This window comes from Zingiber officinale, chromosome 6B, assembly GCF_018446385.1.
Source record: "Zingiber officinale cultivar Zhangliang chromosome 6B, Zo_v1.1, whole genome shotgun sequence".
NCBI classification, from domain to species: domain Eukaryota; kingdom Viridiplantae; phylum Streptophyta; class Magnoliopsida; order Zingiberales; family Zingiberaceae; genus Zingiber; species Zingiber officinale.
The window spans coordinates 77,323,269-77,342,967 of NC_055996.1; the positions used below are offsets into that span (position 1 = coordinate 77,323,269).

At 37.0% G+C, this 19,699-nt stretch overlaps 1 protein-coding gene and 1 pseudogene across 1 annotated transcript; one reads left to right on the forward strand and one right to left on the reverse strand.

Annotated features, from left to right (window-relative positions):
• Positions 1 to 16,294: 16,294 nt before the first annotated feature.
• LOC121991140 lies at positions 16,295 to 16,921 on the reverse strand. Its single transcript, XM_042545160.1, has 2 exons — positions 16,690 to 16,921; positions 16,295 to 16,602 (listed from the first exon to the last, which is right to left on the reverse strand). Exons 1-2 carry the CDS (start codon positions 16,919 to 16,921, stop codon positions 16,295 to 16,297), a joined length of 540 nt encoding a protein of 179 aa, XP_042401094.1.
• Positions 16,922 to 18,012: 1,091 nt separating this feature from the next.
• On the forward strand, positions 18,013 to 18,084 carry LOC121993363 (annotated as a pseudogene).
• The last annotated feature ends 1,615 nt before the right edge of the window (positions 18,085 to 19,699 follow it).

Genomic DNA, 19,699 nt, shown 5'->3' on the forward strand with positions numbered 1-19,699 from the left:
ACAATTTAAACTAATTAAAAAAAATAGAACGACAAATTGATAACAAATTAAAACGAAAACCCTTGGGTTGCCTCCCAAGAAGTGCTTGTTTTAGGTCTTTAGCTCGACACCATATCAATTAGTGTGGACTAAACCCATGGAAGCATGGCTCTCCTCCTAGGGTTAATGCTCTACTCTACTCCTTCAGTTTCGCACGTGCAAGAAATATGTACTTCTCTTTTCTTGTTGGAGGCGACCTCTCTTGGAAACTGCATTCCTCAGCTTTGTGTATATTCATCTTGCTAGTATTTACCTGAGAAGAGGAGACGTAGTTAGGAGAATTAGATAAATCAAATTCCAACCTTTCTTTGCTGATCAAACCTGAGTTTTGATGTTATCAAAGGTTCAAGTTAAGTCTTGTTATGATCTGATGATTTGGCTAAGTGTGTAGGCTATTTACTCAATCGGGAAAGCCCTAGTCACGGCCAGACAGTAAAGTCCAAACAGGTCTGGAGGACCCAACGTTTGACAGGTAGGTTGAGGTAAATAACTAGAAGAGTGACAGTGAGGTCGAGTTCTTGAAGGGAACAACCTAAGGTCGCTGATCCAACTGAAGAAACTGAGAAGGTTTCCAAGTTGAGATCAAGACAGTCCTAACTGTTATACTCTTGCATATTACTACTCATGTATTATAACTGTGCTAACTTTGTTTTGTAGGAATATTATTGTTATATCGAACTAACTTTGTGTTGTAGAATCATATGACCCCTTAAACTTCAAATGGTCATAACTTTTGACTCAGAACTCAGAATCAGGATCTGTCAGCGGCCACGTGACCAGCACTCAGAAAGCTTCATTTGACCAAGGGTTCAGTCGACTGAACAGGAGGTTCAGTCGACCGAAAAAGGCATTTTATCAGTCGATTGAATAGGTAAAAATGGTAAAACAGATCAGGCTTGCAAACATGGTATCACAGCATGATCGGTCGACCAAAAATGAGGTTCGGTTGACCGAACAATGAAGACATTAATGGCGCATTAATTCAAGATCTCGACGAACAGGGAAGACTACTGTTCGGTCGACTGAATAAGGTTATCGGTCGACTGAACCATTAAAGATCAGTTAATGCTCGAAGATCAGATCTCAGTGAATCTCAGCACAGAAGGAATGGAGCGGGTTCGGTCGACCGAACCTAGGGATCGGTCGACCGAACGTGGACGGTTCTTATAAAAGAGAGCTCAAGGTCCAGGGTTGAGGAGCACTGTTCGGGTTCGAAGTCAATCTTTGTGCTAGCTGCTGCTGTTCGTGCTACTGCTCTACAACTCTTCTACACGCAAGCAAGTGCCGACCGAGCTTCAACTTTCACATAATGTCGGTACACTTTACTTTTGTATTGCACGCAAACTCATATACGATAGTTGGCTTGTTACTATCTTATATTATTACATATTGTACGCATTGCTTCTTTTCGAGGTTTTCGGGAAGAAGAATCTTAGTGGATTGCCGATCGGTGCAATCAAGGATCGCGGGCCTTGGAGTAGGAGTCGACCTAAGCTCCGAACCAAGTAACCGAATGAGTTTCTTTTTTACTTTCCGCTGCACGATTCTGATTTCAAAGTAAGAGAAAAAGTTTTTAAAAGAGCGCGATATTTCCCCCCCCCCCCCCCCCTCTATCGCACTCATCCGATCTATCAATTGGTATCAGAGCCTCGTAGCTCTGAAATTACTTAACCGTTTTTCAAAGCACTTTTAAAAAAATTTTATTTTCACTTATTCCTTTTCTTTTATATTTTTCTTTCTTTTTCTTATTTCTGTTTCCAGCACTACTAATCCCAAGACGAGAGTCTTGGAAATTCTTTTTGTTTCTCAACTTTTGGTGCAAGAACAAATGACACAATTTGAGGGATATTCAACCGTGCGTCCTCTGCTATTCGATGGAAGCGATTTCCCATACTGGAAAAAGAGGATGGAAGTTTTTCTCAAAATAGACATTGATCAATGGTTCATTATCCGATGCGGCTACACATCACCAGTCAATAACCTAGAGGAATGGACAGAAAAATAAAGAAGAAAGTACAAATTGATTCAAAGGCACTCAATACTTTACAATGTGGATTATCAAAAGAGGAATTAAAACGAGTTGGCCCCTTCGAAAATGCAAAAGAGTTATGGGATAAGTTAGTCAAACTACATGAAGGAACAAACGAGACAAAGGTAATAAAGCGTGATATTTTATTAAATTCATTACTAAATATTAAAATGCTAGATGGTGAGTTGGCAAGTCAACTACACATGAGGATTAAGGGCATCCTCAATGGACTACATATCATCGGCCATCAACTCGAGAATCGTGATATCATCAGGTATACACTTAACTCATTCCCTCGAAACTCCTTATGGGCATCTATTATAAATGTCTATAAAGTTGCGAAGGATCCTTCTACTATTAAATTAGATGAATTATTTTATGAATTAACATTACATGAGTAGACTAACTTGAGTCAAACCAAGAAAGGGTTAGCTTTGTATGCAGGACCAAACAAGGAAGCTAAGCCCCGAACAAAACCAGAACCAAAGCACTTGAGTCATATAGCATTTATGGCAAGGACAAAAGAGTCTGAATCCGAGTCTGAAGATGAGTACGAGTCAGAGTCTGACGATGAGTCTAAGACAAGCCATGGATTTGCATCCATTTCCGAAGGACCCGATAAGGTAACTTTCAATTCGAAGTCTGAAATGTTGAAAGTAATTAAATGCTTGTTTAAAAAATTAACAAAATCCCAAAAATAAAATAACTTGCTACTTAAGGAAATAGATCACCTTAAGGAGAAAGTTAACTTGAATGACTCGACTAATCATGTTCAAGTTGGAACTTCGACTCAAGTTACAAAACTTGAGGAAGAAAATTCCAACTTGAAAGGACAAGTCGAGCGACTCAAGAAAATGTTGGAAAAGTTCGAACTGGGATCCAACTGTTTAAATATGTTACTTGAGTCGCAACGAGTGGTGTACAACAAATCGGGGCTCGACTATAAATCAAATAAAACAAACAAACCATACTTGTCTTTAATCAGTCAAAATGTTAGAAGTCAAGTAGTGTTTGACAACGAGTCGCAACGAGTCCGTAGTGTTTGACAATAGTGCAAGTGGGAGATTGTTAGTGTGTGCACTTATGTGCCAAGACACTCCTTATGTATTTTATGGATAATTATTTAATAAAGATAAGAATTTATCATTAATTATTTACTTTTCTATACGTATATGATTAATGATAAAGTCCCACAGATTAATCGGTATATTAATCTGAAAACAGTCCTTGATCGGATAAGATATCTAGAGGGGACATGGATATCTAGATCAACGCTGAGTATGACTAGGTCAAGATAGACCGGAGGGATGGATATCCAAGTTGTACTTGGGCGTGCCTTGAGTTTAGAGGTACACTAGACACGACCCGCTCAAGAGGAGACCACATATTAAGCATCATTGGTTATTCCTCTTATTAACGAGTGTAACTGATCTTTTGACTTGAGACCTTCATTTATTCTATGCGTGGAGTTATGTGCTTTGACGTCGTTAAAAGCATTCTTTAATCGGATTGTGATTAATACGGTAGTTGGGTGTATGACAAAACGTAGAGAGAATAGTGTTGAGTCAATAGAGGATTCATCACTCTCTTGGATTAGGAGTTAACATCCTAGCCACTTGATAGAGATATTAGTGACTCAAAATCCATGGCCATAGGAGGAATGATTTATCATTCAAGAGGAGTCTATTATATCTTGGAAATCAAGTAAAATAATTAATTTGGTAATGATGCATAATGTATCAAATTAATTGGGATGTAGGCTTTAGATGAAGAGATTAAATTACACAGTAATCAGTTCATAGTGGTTTACAGTTTATGACTGATATTAATTTTATCACGTTGGGTGGCTAAAAATTGTTGTTAGACGGTTACCTTAGTCTGTGTATGGATTACACTGCCTTCGTGTATAAAACCTAGAGGGTCGCACGCATAGCACGTAGACATGAACAATGGTATCGGAAGCTAGTCGAGATCAAGATCAAATATGGATTTATTTGATACAAAGAAGAGAGAATTTGAATAGCCATAATCATGATGATTAATGGAGAATTCGAAGAGTCATCATAATGATAATTAATGAAGAATTTGAAGAGTTATCATAATGAAGGTTATAAATGAAGAATTTATGGAGCCTATAACTCTTTATCTTCCTAATTAATGAAGATCATAAATGATGAATTTATTGATAGCTTAACTCTTCGTATTCCTTGGAGGCTATAAGTAGCCATCCTTGGAAAGATGCAAAGAAGAATTGATTCTCTCCGAGTTTCCCTCGTCAACTTCTTCTTCGTTCGAAAAAGATCGTAGTGCTTTCAAGGCTTTGTCGATCCAAGAGTCTAGCACCTAACGGATCGTGTCAAGTTCATGATCTAGTGCGCGTGGATACCGCTAGAGGAGTCACACATGGGGCTCTTATCTGTCTTATTTGTATGTGATATTATTCACACCTATCGAGGACTCGAGGTATATTTTTATATAATTTTATGTAAAACTATATGTACCACGAAAGATCCATGATTCATTAAATGTCTTCCGCTGCGCTCTGAACCCAACAGTGGTATTAGAGCCAAATTCGTGGTTGGATCATATAGTACAAAGCCGATTCTTCGAAATTTATTTGAAGAATCAGTGTTTCAAGATATTTCAAAGAAATCTTAATTTCTTTATTGCAAGTTATATGTCGTAACATTTCATGATAGAAATTAATTTTATCTAAAAACATGTGAAGTAATACATGTTGTAATTTAGATATAAATTCCTTGTGGCATAAGTAGATTAACATGTTAAAATCTTCGAGACCTATTTGTCTTAAAAGACTAAGAGGATTAATGGAGATAAATCTCATAATGAGATTGTGCAAATACACAAGAAGTTAATTATGGTGAAACATTTTAATAATTATAAAATCCCTTAAATATATTAAAGTCAAGATCTGTTAAAAGCTCTCCACTAATAACTATGATAATAGTTAGAGTTTTTACATAAAGTCGGTACAGCTCAGTTGTGGGCTTGTGTCAAAACATCTTTAGTTTATCATAATTATTAGTGGGTCGACTTAACTCAAATTCGTTGACTTGTTTAGTTCAGCTAAGGTTAACTGATTTGAGGGGCAAGTGTTGAGAATATAAGGCTCAACAAGAACATGCCGAAAGTCGCATAGATTTGTGATTGACAAGTTAAGGCATACTTGATGAATATAGCATGTAGATACAGCTCAGCTGTGTGCATTCTATATGATTCAAGGTTTCGGTCCTATTAGGAATTGTTACCAACCAATTCCCGATTCTAACAGTGAGGGTTGTTGGACTTGAATAAAATAATAGGAGTTATAAAAGATCTTTATTAAATATATTCCACAAATACTAAAACTCTGCTTTAAATTTTAGATGGCAAACACAAGTACCTTATCACTGTGAAGCATTCTCGAGAAAGAGAATATCCTCCTCGGTTCTAACTACCTGGATTGGTATAGGAAATTGAAAATCATCTTGAGACACGAGAGAAAAATTTACGTGCTCGAAGATGAACCACTGAAAGAGTCTACACCCAATGCTTCAGACGAAGATCAATCATATTATTCTCAATATATGGAAGATGCACTGGATGTGCAATGCATCATGTTATCTTCTATGTCTCCCGAGTTGCAGAGACAACATGAGAACATGAGTGCTAGGGAGATTGATCAGCACTTGCGTGAGTTCTTCCAAGAGAGTGCGAGAGTAGAGAGGTATGAAACCTCTCGAGCACTATTTCGTACCATGCTGGAGGAAGGAAATCAAGTTAGGTCTCATGTACTCAAGATGATCGGGTACATAGAGAGGCTCGAGAGCTTAGGTTCCAAGTTAGACCAGGACTTGGCTGTTGACCTAATCCTATCATCACTACCTCCATCATTTTCTCAGTTTGTGTTGAACTTCAACATGAATAACATGGACAAGAGTTTGACTGATTTGATGGTAATGCTGAAAACTACTGAGAAGGATATGAAGGTAAATCCTTCACTGCATGCAATGATGGTCAGAAAGACCAACAAGCGCCCAAGCACCGGGAACTTCAATCCCAAGGCTAATGCAGTGAAGAATCCTAAATATCAAGCTCAGAAGAAACTTAAGAAAGGGATGCACATACCCCAATCTGATGAGAAGGAAGCCATGTGTTTCCATTGTGGCAAGAAAGGTCACTGGAAGAAAAATTGCTATATTTTCATGAAGAATAATGCCAGTGGAGCTAATGCTTCAGGTATCTTTATGATAGAGTGCAATCTTTTTATTTCTTCATCATGGGTCATAGATTCTAGAAGTAGTTCTCACATTTATGTGAACATGCAGGGTCTAAGTGACTTCAGGCGGTTGTCCAAGGGCGAAATGGACCTACGAGTAGCTAATGGAGCGAGAGTTGCTGCGTTAGCTGTAGGAACCTATTCAATAAATTTGCCTAGTGGACTTGTTTTGAATTTAGAAAACTGTTATTTTGTTCCTAGTTTCTCAAAGAATATCATTTCGGTGTCAAGTTTAGACACCAAGGGATTTGTATTTCAATTCAAAGACAAGTTATGTTCCTTTTATTTGAATAATATATTCTATGGGAATGGTTCATTGAATAATGGTCTTTATGTTCTTAACTTAGATGAACCGATCTATTGTATTGAAAGTAAGAAATAAAAATTACATGACTCAAACTTAATATATCTCTGGCACAGTAAACTTGGTCATATAACCTAGAAGCGCATCGCTAGATTACTCAGTAATGGGTATTTGGACTCTTTTTGAATTAGAGCCCATAGATACATGTGAAGCATGTTTACAAGGCAAAATGACCAAGAAGCCATTCACCAAGATAGGTGAACGGGCAAAGGAACCACTAGAACTCATCCATAGTGATGTTTGTGGGCCATTGCAAGTTCAGGCTAGAGGAGCGTATACCTACTTCGTGACTTTTACTGACGATTTAAGTAGATATGGATATGTCTACTTAAAGAGACATAAGTCTGAAACTCTAGACAAGTTTAAGGAGTTCAAGAATGAGGTAGAAAATCAACATGACAAGAAGATTAAGGCCCTTCAGAGTGATCGAGGTGGCGAGTATCTAAGCCAAGAGTTCATTGATTACCTAAAGGAGTGTGAGATAATTTCCCAACTTACACCTCCTAGAACGCCAGAGTGGAATGGTGTTTCAGAAAGGAGAAATCATACACTCATGGATATGGTTAGATCAATGATGAGTCATGCAAATCTTCCAATGTCATTTTGGGGTTATGCCTTAGAAACAGCGGCACACACACTTAACCGAGTTCCAACCAAGATTGTAGATAAGACTCCTTATTAATTATCGTTTCGAAAGAAACCAAATTTGTCTTATCTTAAGATATGAGGTTGTGATGCTTATGTGAAGAATGAAAATTCTAATAAGCTTGCAGCAAGATCCATAAAATGTACATTTGTAGGTTATCCCAAAGCTACAATGGGATATTATTTTTATCTCCCAAGTGAGCACAACGTTATTGTTGCTCGATATGCTACTTTCTTGGAAAAGGAATTTATTTCTAAAGAAAGTAGTGGGAGTAAAGTAAGTCTTGAAGAAATTATAGACCCTACAAATAGGTTGGAAGATGAACAGTTGGATAATGAGTCAGTGCCACAAGTACAAGTGTCTCCTTCATCCGAAACTGCTCAAGAAACGCGAGATCAACGTAAGTCTACAAGAATACACCGAGAGCCAAACAGATATGGTTGGCTGGTAACCCAAGATGAGGAAGTGTTACTCATCAAAGATGATGAACTGTCGACTTACGAAGAAGCAGTTGCTTCAAATGATTCTGAGAAATGGCTGGAAGTCATGAAATCTGAAATGGACTCCATGTACACCAACCAAGTTTGGGAGTTGGTTAAGGTGCCAGTTGGGGTAAAACCCATAGGGTGCAAATGGATCTTCAAGAAAAAGATTGACATGGATGGGAACATCAATACCTATAAAGCTAGGCTTGTGGCAAAGGGTTTCAATCAACGTCATGGAATTGACTATGATGAAACATTTTCGCCCGTTGCAATGCTTAAGTCCATTAGAATTTTGCTAGCTATAGCGGCTTACAAGGACTACGAGATTTGGCAAATGGATGTTAAAACTGCTTTCCTAAATGGAAGGTTACAGGAGGAAGTATATATGGTACAACCTCCCAGTTTTATAAAATCTGAGAATGCTAATAAGTTATGTAGGCTCAAGAAGTCCATTCATGGACTAAAGCAAGCATCTCGGAGTTAGAATCTGCGATTTGACGAAGCCATTAAAGATTTTTCTTTTGTCAAAAATCCAGAAGAACCTTGTGTTTACAAGAAGATTAGTGGGAGCAAGATTACGTTCCTAGTGTTGTATGTTGATGATATACTTCTTATAGGCAATGACATCCCTAGCCTAGAATCTACCAAGACTTGGTTGGGAGAGTGTTTCTCAATAAAAGATCTTGGAGATGCAACCTAAGTCTTAGGTATTAGAATATACCGAGATAGACAAAGCAGGTTACTAGGGTTGAGTCAAGGTGTATACATTGATAAAATACTGAATAGATTTGGTATGCAGGACTCCAAAAGAAGATATTTACCAGTGTCACATGGTGTGCATCTTTCCAAGGCTATGTGTCCAGGAACACAAGAGGAAAGAAGTAGAATGGACAAGATACCTTATGCTTCGGCTATAGGGTCCATAATGTATGCTAAGATATGCACTCGACCAGATGTCTCGTATGCATTAAGCATGACAAGTAGATATCAGTCAGATCCTGGAGAGGGTCATTGGACTGCGGTAAAGACTATCCTCAAGTATCTTAGAAGAACAAAGAACATGTTCTTAGTTTTTGGAGGAGACGAAGAATTAGTCGTCAGAGGATATACTGACGCAAGTTTTCAGACAGATCGGGATGATCTGAAGTCGCAACAAGGATATGTGTTTCGTTTGAATGGTGCAACTATTTGCTGGAGGAGTTCCAAGCAGGAGACAGTTGCAAATTCAACAGCTGAGTCCGAGTACATAGCAGCTTCAGAGGCAGCAAAGGAAGCTGTGTGGATCAAGAACTTCATAGCGGAGCTTGAAGTGGTTTCTAGCATTGTTGATCCAGTTGTGCTATACTGTGACAATAATGCGGCCATAGCGCAGGCAAAGGAGCCAAGGTCTCACCAACGATCCAAGCATGTACTAAGGAAGTATCACCTCCTTAGGGAGATTGTTTAGAGGGGTGATGTGTTGGTTAGCAGAATAGATACCAGCGAGAATTTCGCAGACCCACTCACAAAGGCCTTACCTCTACAGAAACATGAGACCCATGTGAGGAGCCTAGGACTGAGAGTCCGTAGTGTTTGACAATAGTGCAAGTGGGAGATTGTTAGTGTGTGCACTTATGTGCCAAGACACTCCTTATGTATTTTGTGGATAATTATTTAATAAAGACAAGAATTTATCATTAATTATTTACTTTTCTATACGTATATGATTAATGATAAAGTCCCACAGATTAATCGGTATATTAATCTGAAAATAGTCCTTGATCGGATAAGATATCCAGAGGGGACATGGATATCTAGATCAACGCTGAGTATGACTAGGTCAAGATAGACCGGCGGGATGGATATCCAAGTTGTACTTGGGGGTGCCTTGAGTTTAGAGGTACACTAGACACGACCCGCTCAAGAGGAGACCACATATTAAGCATCATTGGTTATTCCTCTTATTAACGAGTGTAACTGATCTTTTGACTTGAGACCTTCATTTATTCTATGCGTGGAGTTATGTGCTTTGACGCCGTTAAAAGTATTCTTTAATCGGATTGTGATTAATACGGTAGTTGGGTGTATGACAAAACGTAGAGAGAATAGTGTTGAGTCAATAGAGGATTCATCGCTCTCTTGGATTAGGAGTTAACATCCTGGCCGCTTGATAGTGATATTAGTGACTCAAAATCCATGGCCATGGGAGAAATGATTTATCATTCAAGAGGAGTCTATTATATATTGGAAATCAAGTAAAATAATTAATTTAGTAATGATGCATAATGTATCGAATTAATTAGGATGTAGGCTTTAGATGAAGAGATTGAATTACACAGTAATCGGTTCATAGTGGTTTACAGTTTATGACTGATATTAATTTTATCGCGTTGGGTGGCTAAAAACTGTTGCTAGACGGTTACATTAGTCTGTGTATGGATTTACACTGCCTTCGTGTATAAAACCTAGAGGGTCGCACGCATAGCACGTAGACATGAACAATGGTATCAGAAGCTAGTCGAGATCAAGATCAAATATGAATTTATTTGATACAAAGAAGAGAGAATTCGAATAGCCATAATCATGATGATTAATGGAGAATTCGAAGAGTCATCATAATGATAATTAATGAAGAATTTGAAGAGTTATCATAATGAAGGTTATAAATGAAGAATTTATGGAGCCTATAACTCTTTATCTTCCTAATTAATGAAGATTATAAATGATGAATTTATTGAGAACTTAACTCTTCGTATTCCTTGGAGGCTATAAGTAGCCATCCTCGGAAAGATGCAGAGAAGAATTGATTCTCTCCGAGTTTCCCTCGTCAACTTCTTCTTCGTTCGAAAGAGATCGTAGTGCTTCCAAGGCTTTGTCGATCCAAGAGGCTAGTATCTAACGGATCGTGTCAAGTTCATGATCTAGTGCGCGTGGATACCGCTAGAGGAGTCACACGTGGGGCTCTTATCTATCTTATTTGTCTGTGATATTATTCACACCTATCGAGGATTCGTGGTATGTTTTTATATAATTTTATGTAAAACTATATGTACCATGAAAGATCCATGATTCATTATATGTCTTCCGCTGCGCTCCGAACCCAACAGCTATGACTCAGGGGGAGCAAGTAGAAAGATAATTCAACCAACATGATTAATCAAACTCATACACCTAGGATTAGGTTTACTTTCTGCTTAGAATGGTTAGATCAAAAAGGTTTTACCAAACCCTACAACATAGCATCGGAATGGATTGGGATGATAGTACGTCAAGGAAACTTTGTCAAAGGCATGTCTAGGCTGAATCTTGTGTATTCTACTTGGTGCACTAGACTTAGTAGATCTAACTGAAGCTACCCCAGTCAAACATGGGCTAGTTAGATCAAAATTTAGTATTAAGTTTTTTGAGCGCGAACAGTTTGGAAAGTCTTCAGCAAGTGATCCACCGTTGATACACAAGAAGGTCATATGCCTCGCCACTGAATTGAAAACTTATCCTTAGGAAACCTGCTTGATTAACCCAAAGCTAAGTTTGAATCTAACATGGGTTCAATAATCTTTTTTAAAATATTTAATTAAAACTTAACTTAACTTAAAACTTAAAAATAAATTTAAACTAAAACTTAAAGTAATTAAACATTATAAATAAAATGTAAATTTTAATAAACCTAAATGAAATACTAAAACTTAATTTTAACCCCAAGTAAAAGTTTAAAACATAATTCTAATTAAAACTAAAAATTAAATTAACGCTCAATTAACCTCAAACTTAATTTTTAAAATTATGATTAAAACTTAAAATCGCAAACTTAAAGGAAAACTAAATTAACTCTAAATTCAAAACTAAATGATTAATCAATTAATTGAACTTGAATTCACTAATTAATTAGTTAATTTTCTTTAACAATTAATCTTGAGATTTCTAAACAAAAACATAAATTAATAAACAAATAAAATAAATCTATAATAATAATAAACTTAAAATTAATTAAAACATAAATTAAAACTTAACTAAATTCAAGGTTAATAAATTAATTAAATAAAACTTAAACTAAAATGTAAAAATATAAACTTAAAACTTAAAGTCAAAAAAATAAAAAAAAATAAAAACAACTTACACAACATAAAATTTAATTAATCTAGACCTAATTTCAATACTAAAGTTTAAAACTTAATTCAAATTAAATTAACACTTAATTATCTCAAAGTTAAACTCTAACTTAAAATGATAATCATTGGAATAAGTAATAACTAATCTAACAATTATAATAATGTAAACAAAACCAATCAAACTCAAAACTAATTCAATTAATTACCTCTTAATTAATCAAATTATTTAAAACTGAAATTAATAATAAAAATTAAAATAAGTTAATCAACTTGATTAATTAATCTAATTTAATAAATAAATGATCAATTATTCTTAATTAATAAATTTGTAATTAATTACTAATCCTAAATTAATTATGTTTAAGTTAATCAATACTAATTAAATTGGTTTAAATAATTAACTTAAAAATTAACTTTAAATTAATCCTTAATTAATTAATTCTAAATTAAATACTTTTAAATTATACAATAAATTAGAAACTAAATAAGTCAATAAAGTTTTAATCTCAAACATAATTTATTTAATTTAATTCAAACAATAATTAAATCATTAATTAATTTGAAATTAATTAATTTAACTTTACAAATCTAATTAACACAAAATTCAAACTAATCAAAATTGAATTCTCAACTTAATAAATTAATTATTTAATTTAATACGTAAATTAATTCAAGTTTAAATGATCTTAATTCAAAATTAACATTAATTTAAAATTAATCAATTGATTATTAACTTGCTTTAATTAATCTAAATTTGATCAACAACTTAAACTATTTACCGTATTTTATTAATTTAAATTTAATCCTAAATTAATTAATCTTAATCAATTCAAAACTAACCTTAATTAAGTTTAACTTAAATAATTCAATAATCAAATTTAGCAAATAATATTTGATTAACTAAATCAAACTTAATTATTCACTTTAAACTTTAACCGTAAATTATACTTTAATCAAATATTAACTTAACATAATTACTAAAATAATTTGAATCATCCTACAAAACTATAGGATTATTTAGTTTCATAACTTAGAAATTGAGATTAATTAATTAAATTATTCTAAAAGGTTGGTCTAACATATATTTTTCATCTTTCGCTTGGACTTTAGGTTATTATTTAATTAAGGGGGAGCATCAATATCATTTCAAAACCAATCTTTTCTAGAATTTTTCAAAATTCATGTTTTCAAATCTTATTTGTTAAATATTTCTTTTAGACTTATGGATTTTAAAATATATTTCAAAATTTTCTTTCCAAAATATTTCAAAAATTATACACTTATTTTCTCAAAAGTATAAATGTTCTTATTTAAAAAAATTTGCTTCAGCCTTTCAAAACTTAAACATTGCATCAAAGTTTCTTCTTCAAAATTTTGACTTAGATTTTTTTTTCTTCTCTCTAAAATTTCTAAAGACTAATTTCAAAACTTAATTCACTATTTAGAAACTTTTTTAACTTCCAAAGTTTTCCTTTGAAAATATTTCTAACAAATCATACAATTTATGTTTTTTTAAACACGTATTCATGAAAATTTTTAAGTTGTTCTAAAAACATTTTAAATTTTTTTAACTAAATTCTATTAAAATAATTCAAAGCTTAGATATTTTATTTTATATAACTTTTTTGTACTATTATTTTCAATCACATAACTTCTAACTTATACTCAGAGAACCTTGATTTAAAAAAAATTCAAATGATATTTCTAACTCAAACTCTTAATTTTTCTCTTGAACTGCTTCAAATATGTTGGTTGGTATTACCCCTATTTTTGATGTGTGTCAAAGGGGGAGAGATAGTAAATTTAGGGGGAGTTATTGAACTCAGGAGGAGAGTTAAAATCTTTTTTACTTAACTCTGCATATTTTTAACTCAACTATGAACCTTAGTTGCCAAACATCAAAAAGGGGAAAATTGTTGGTGCAATGTGCACCAGAATCAAACATGAGTTTTGATATTGTCAAAGGTTCAAGTTAAGTCTTGTTATGATCTGATGATTTGGCTAAGTGTGTAGGCTATTTACTCAATCGGGAAAGCCCTAGTCACGGCCAGACAGTAAAGTCCAAACAGGTTTGGAGCACCCAATGTTTGGCAGGTAGGTTGAGGTAAATAACTAAAGGAGCGACAGTGAGGTCAGGTTCTTGAAGGGAACAACCTAAGGTCGCTGATCCAACTGAAGAAACCGGGAAGGTTTCCAAGTTGAGATCAAGACAGTCCTAACTGTTATACTCATGCATATTACTACTCATGTATTATAACTGTGCTAACTTTGTTTTGCAGGAATATTATTGTTATATCAAACTAACTTTATGTTGCAGAATCATATGACCCCTTGAACTTCAAATGGTCATAACTTTTGACTCAGAACTCAAAATCAGGCTCTGTCAGTGGCCACGCGACCAACACTCAGAAAGCTTCATTTGACCAAGGGTTCAGTCGACTGAATAGGAGGTTCAGTCAATCGAAAAAGGCATTTTATCAATTGACTAAATAGGTAAAAATGACAAAACAGATCAGGCTTGCAAACATAGTATCGCAGCATGATCGGTTGACCGAACAATGAAGACATTAATGGCGCATTAATTCAAGATCTCGACGAACATGGGAGGCTACTGTTCGGTCGGCCGAACAAGGTTATCGGTCTACCGAACCATTAAAGATCAGTTAATGCTCGAAGATCAGATCTCAGCGAATCTAGAACAGAAGGAATGGAGCGAGTTCGGTCGACCGAACCTAGGGATCGGTCGACCGAATGTGGACGGTTCTTATAAAAGAGAGCTCGAGGTCCAGGGTTGAGGAACACTGTTCGGGTTCAAAGTCAATCTCTGTGCTAGCTGCTGCTGTTCATGCTACTGCTCTACAACTCTTCTACACGCAAGCAAGTGCCGACCGAGCTTCAACTTTCACATACTGTCAGTATACTTTATTTTTTTATTGCACTTAAACTCATATAAGATAGTAGGCTTGTTACTATCTTATATTATTGCATACTGTACGCATTGCTTCTTTCCGAGGTTTTCGGGAAGAAGAATCTTAGTGGATTGTCCATCGGTGCGATTAAGGATCACGGGCCTTGGAGTAGGAGTCGACCTAGGCTCCGAACCAAGTAACTGTAAGACCGTTAGATTCGATAGAGGGGGGGGTGAATATCGATTCGAAAATATCGAGTATAAACGCAGCGGAAAAGTAAAATAGACACAAATGTTTTTTACTTCGTTCGGAGCCTGTGACGACTCCTACTCGAAGGCCCGTGGTCCTTGACCACTTTCGTTGGGCAATCACTAGCAATTCGAAATGATGATTACAAAAGAACCGTACAGGGAATGCTAATGAAAACTGAAAACAAATACCGACAAAAAGGGAAAAGAACGGAGCGTAGTGTCGGAGCTTTGTTGGCGTCGCACTGAACGTCGAGCAGCAAGACCAGCAGTAGAAGAGTTCTCAGCTTGATTGTTGATTCTGAAGCTCCTGCCTGGTGCTTCTTTTATATGCTGTTCCGGGCGCCTGGATTCCTTCCGGGCGCCTGGAATGTGACGTAACTGCTCAAACCGAGATGCTCCACGTGGCGACGACTTGGCTGGATAGAATTCGCCTTCCGGGCGCCCGGATCCCCTCCGGGCGCCCGGACCACCTTGTTTCAGAAAACTCCATTTTCCTACAAAACAAAGTTAGTCCGAGGCAAATATACATCCTGTAAAACAGATTGTTAGCACAGTTAAAGTTCAACAGGTGGATAAAAAGAGTATGACTTAGATTCCGTCTTTCCGAGACCGGAATCTAGTCACGATCTCGACTTAGACATCCGAAATGGATCTAAGCCGGATCGACGCCTAATGTCACCTTCCCGTGAACGCGTCCTCACAGTCACTCCCCTCCAGTGACTTACCTCACTTACCTGCCAAACGTTCGGTCAGCCCGTCGACCCGTCTGGAGTTCTTGCCAAGCGTCCGGTCAGCCCGTCGACCCGCTTGGACTTCTCGCCAGCTATCCGGTCAGCCCGTCGACCTAGCTGGACTTCTCGCCAAGCGTCTGGTCAGCCCGTCGACCCGCTTGGACTTCTCGCCAGCTATCCGGTCAGCCCGTCGACCTAGCTGGACTTCGTGCCAGACATCCGGTCAGCTCGTCGACCTGTCTGGACTTCTCCTGCACACTCGATCAAAGTGTCAGACAACAACAAAACTAACTTAACCTATTTGTCATTCATCAAAAACCTGGGTTAAATCGTTAGTGCTAACCGCACCAACAGTAACCGAATGAATTTCTTTTTTACTTTCCGCTGCACGATTCTAATTTCAAAGTAAGAGAAAAAGTTTTTAAAAGAGCGCGATATTCACCCCCCCCCCTCTATCGCACTCATCCGATCTATCACTTCTCTTTTCTTGTTGGAGGCGACATCTCTTGGAAACTGCATTCCTCAACTTTGTGTATATTCATCTTGCTAGAATTTCCCTGAGAAGAGGAGACACAATTAGGAGAATCAGATAAATCGAATTCCAACCTTTCTTTGCCGATCTCCATGGATAACTTGTGATTTTTCACATAGATGAGGGCTCCAGCGGTGGTGAGGAATGATCTTCCAAGGATTATTGGGATCTTGGGATCCTCCTCCATGTCCAGGACAATAAAATCTGTGGGAATGATGCATCCACCTACCTCTACTGGCACGTCTTCCACTATACCCATTGGGTATCTACATGAATGGTCAGCCAATTGTAGTGCCATAGTAGTAAGTTTGATGTTTTGGAGTCATAACTTCTTACATAATGAGTATGGAAGTAGGCTAACACTCGTTCCCAAGTCACAGAAAGCCTTTTGTATGAGCTCAGGGCCAATTTTACATGATATAGAAAAGCTTCCTGGATCCTGGAGCTTTGGGGGAATATCTGCCATGAGTAGAGCGTTGCACTTCTCTGTCAATGCTACAGTCTCGAAGTCGTCCTTCTGTCTTTTGTTAGATAGAATACCTTTTAAAAATTTCACGAATTTCGACATTTGGTGCAGTGCGTCTATCAGAGGTACTTCAATGCAGATTTCTTTAATCTTCTTAAGGAATCGGTGGAACTCTTCATCCTTTTGAGATGTAATTAGTTTTTGGGGGAAAGGAATTGTCTGACTTTGTGGGGGAAGTGGAAGAGTCCGTTCGACCTTCTTGGTGATCTCCTCTCTATCCTTGTTCTGGACCAAATTAGGCATAAGAGGAGAGGGCTCTTCTTCTGAGTCAATTCCTTTTTGAGCAGTCATTTAATAGTCTCCCAAAGTTCGTCCGCTCCTCAGCTCAATGCGGCTGCAATGTTCCATCGGGTTTATGTCGGGCTTTCCAGGAAATGCTTCCGGTGCTCTTGAAAAGAACTGGGCTATCTGGGCGATTTGGCTGTCCTGCATCTTTTGCTGCTTTTCAGAATTCTCCAATCTTTGATTCAACTGCTTAATTTCATTCTTCATCTCTTTTTGCTCCAAGAGATCTTTTTCAAGCATCTTTTCGATTCTGGACAGTTGTAAAGGTTGATGTTGTTGATAAATCTGTTGTCCAGGTGGGTAGCTTTGTTGCCCAGGTTGATAACTTTAATTTGCTGGTCCTTGATCCTGATTGCCCCGGTAAGAAAAATTTGGGCGGTTCCTCCACCCAGGGTTGTATGTGTTGGAGTAGGGATTGTTTTGCTTTTGGTTATAACTGACTATCACATCGCATTGCTCAAGTTGGTTTATTTGTGCTTGTATTGGTCCTAGGGGCAAGTATCTTGAGCATGATCCGAACTTCCGTAAATTTCGCAAACACACACTATTGCATTGCCTGTGTTGTTCCTCATGGTCTCAAACTTCTTGATCAAAGCATCCAGCTTTGCAGACATGAGCATGACTGCATTTACGTCGAATTTTCCTGATGCCTTTATTGGATTCCAGAGAAAGAACCTCCAGATCGTTCAGCTGCCTACTGATGGTGATTCTGTGCCACATTTTCTATGATCTCTTCAGCTTCATCAAGGCTCTTGTTCATTAACACCCCTCTTGCTGCAAAATCGAGGGACACCTTCATGTGATAGTTGATTCCATTGTAGAACGTGTGTAGCACCAACCACTTCTCGAGGCCATGATGGGGGCACTATCTCAGCATACTCTTGAATCTGTCCCATGCTTCGAATAGCAATTCTGAGTCTATCTGTTTGAAGCTTGCAATTAAATTCCTCATGTGTGCAGTTTTACTCGGTGAGTAAAATTTGTCCAAAAATTTCTGCTCACACTGATCCCAAGACGTTATGTTGTTTGTCGATAGAGAATTAAGCCACTGCTTGGCTCTGTCTTTCAGGGAAAATCTAAAAAGGAGCAATCTTACTATTTCTGGAGGGACCCCATTTACTTTCATAGTACTGTAGATCTTATAGAAAAGCTCTAAGTGATGATTTGGATCATCGTGCAGTCCTCCTCCAAATTGATTTTGTTGGACCATGTGGATTACTACAGGCTTGATTTCAAAATTGTTGGTTTCAATCGGTGGTCGAGTGATGCTAGACTGAAGCCCTCATGCATAAGGTGCTGCGTAATCCTTCAAAAGTTTGTTAGCCATTTCAGAAGTTTCTTGTTCTACTTGGTGTTTCTGCAAGTTTCTTCTTGTCAGGAAAGTTCTATCAATTTATGGATTGAACGACAGAAGTTCTCCTAAAAGATTAGCTCTTTGCATGCAAGAAAAAGATAATGAATAATCCAAATGCAAAATAAAGAGTTAAAATATATTTTTAATAAAAATGCAGAAAGTAAAGTGAAATAAAGAAAAACAAAGTCTAGTTTAATCCAATATGATTTTAACTAATGTTATAGACGCAGTCCCCGATAACGGCGCCAAAAACTTGTTAGCTTCCGTAAGTGCACGAATACGTCGTCAGTAATAAAAGATTATCGATTCCACGAGGACTGGTTATAAACACTAGCAATTGTTCACGTAGAATTAGCTAAACTACCGATGGTTGTAAGTTAACTATTTCCTAAGGGGAAAGGTAATGGGGAAGTAGACGTGAGAACTAGCTAAAGAGAGAAAGGTTAACTTGGCTTGGGAAGAGTTCTAGGAGTTTGGTTTCATTGTGGTGGAACCTGATGTATCATGTTCTATCTTTTCCTCATTGTCAATCAACATGCATTCACCGGAAGTTAAAGCTGCTATCCTTAAGCACTAAACAGAGAAGTTCCCTGTGAAATCCTGTTACGGTTAACCCCTGTCAGTAGGGCGCCTCAGTAGATCACAATAATACAAATCTAATCGATATCATTAAGGATAGAGATAGGAGTTTGGTTGGGTCTCTTACTTCCTTGTGGAGAAGTTGCCTCTCCTTTCAAGGAAGTATCCTAGATGTCCGTGAATGGGTTACCCTTGTCATTAGGGTCCCTCGGGTATACGATCTAAGATCCTCTCTTTACGAAATTAGCAATTCCTATACAATCGACTAATATGACTAGATAATCTCAGTGAGTCTCATGCACATCAAATAGAAACAAAGCAAGCAAAATCATCCAATAAGTAAAGGCATAAACATGAGTCTTACATCAAACCCTATCCACAACTACTCTATGATCCTAGAACAAGGGATCTACTCCATAGACGCGGGAAAAACCCAAAGACATAATAAAAGTAAGCATACAATCCTCAAACAAGAAGAGAGAAAGAGAAAAGATGCTTATCCAATAGCGTCGAGTGATATTCGGATCCAATCCTTTGCTATTAGAGTATATACTAAAAGCCTATCTTTTGTAAACATTTATTTTAAAATAAAGAATCACATT

What these genes read in the sequence shown, in the direction of transcription:
- LOC121991140 (XM_042545160.1), bottom strand. Translation starts at nt 16,921, where the DNA reads ATGTCGAAATTCGTGAAATTTTTAAAAGGTATTCTATCTAACAAAAGA. An exon ending in CCTACTTCCATACTCATTAT is followed by an intron (nt 16,603 to 16,689) that starts GTAAGAAGTTAT and finishes CAATGGGTATAG; the next exon opens with TGGAAGACGTGCCAGTAGAG.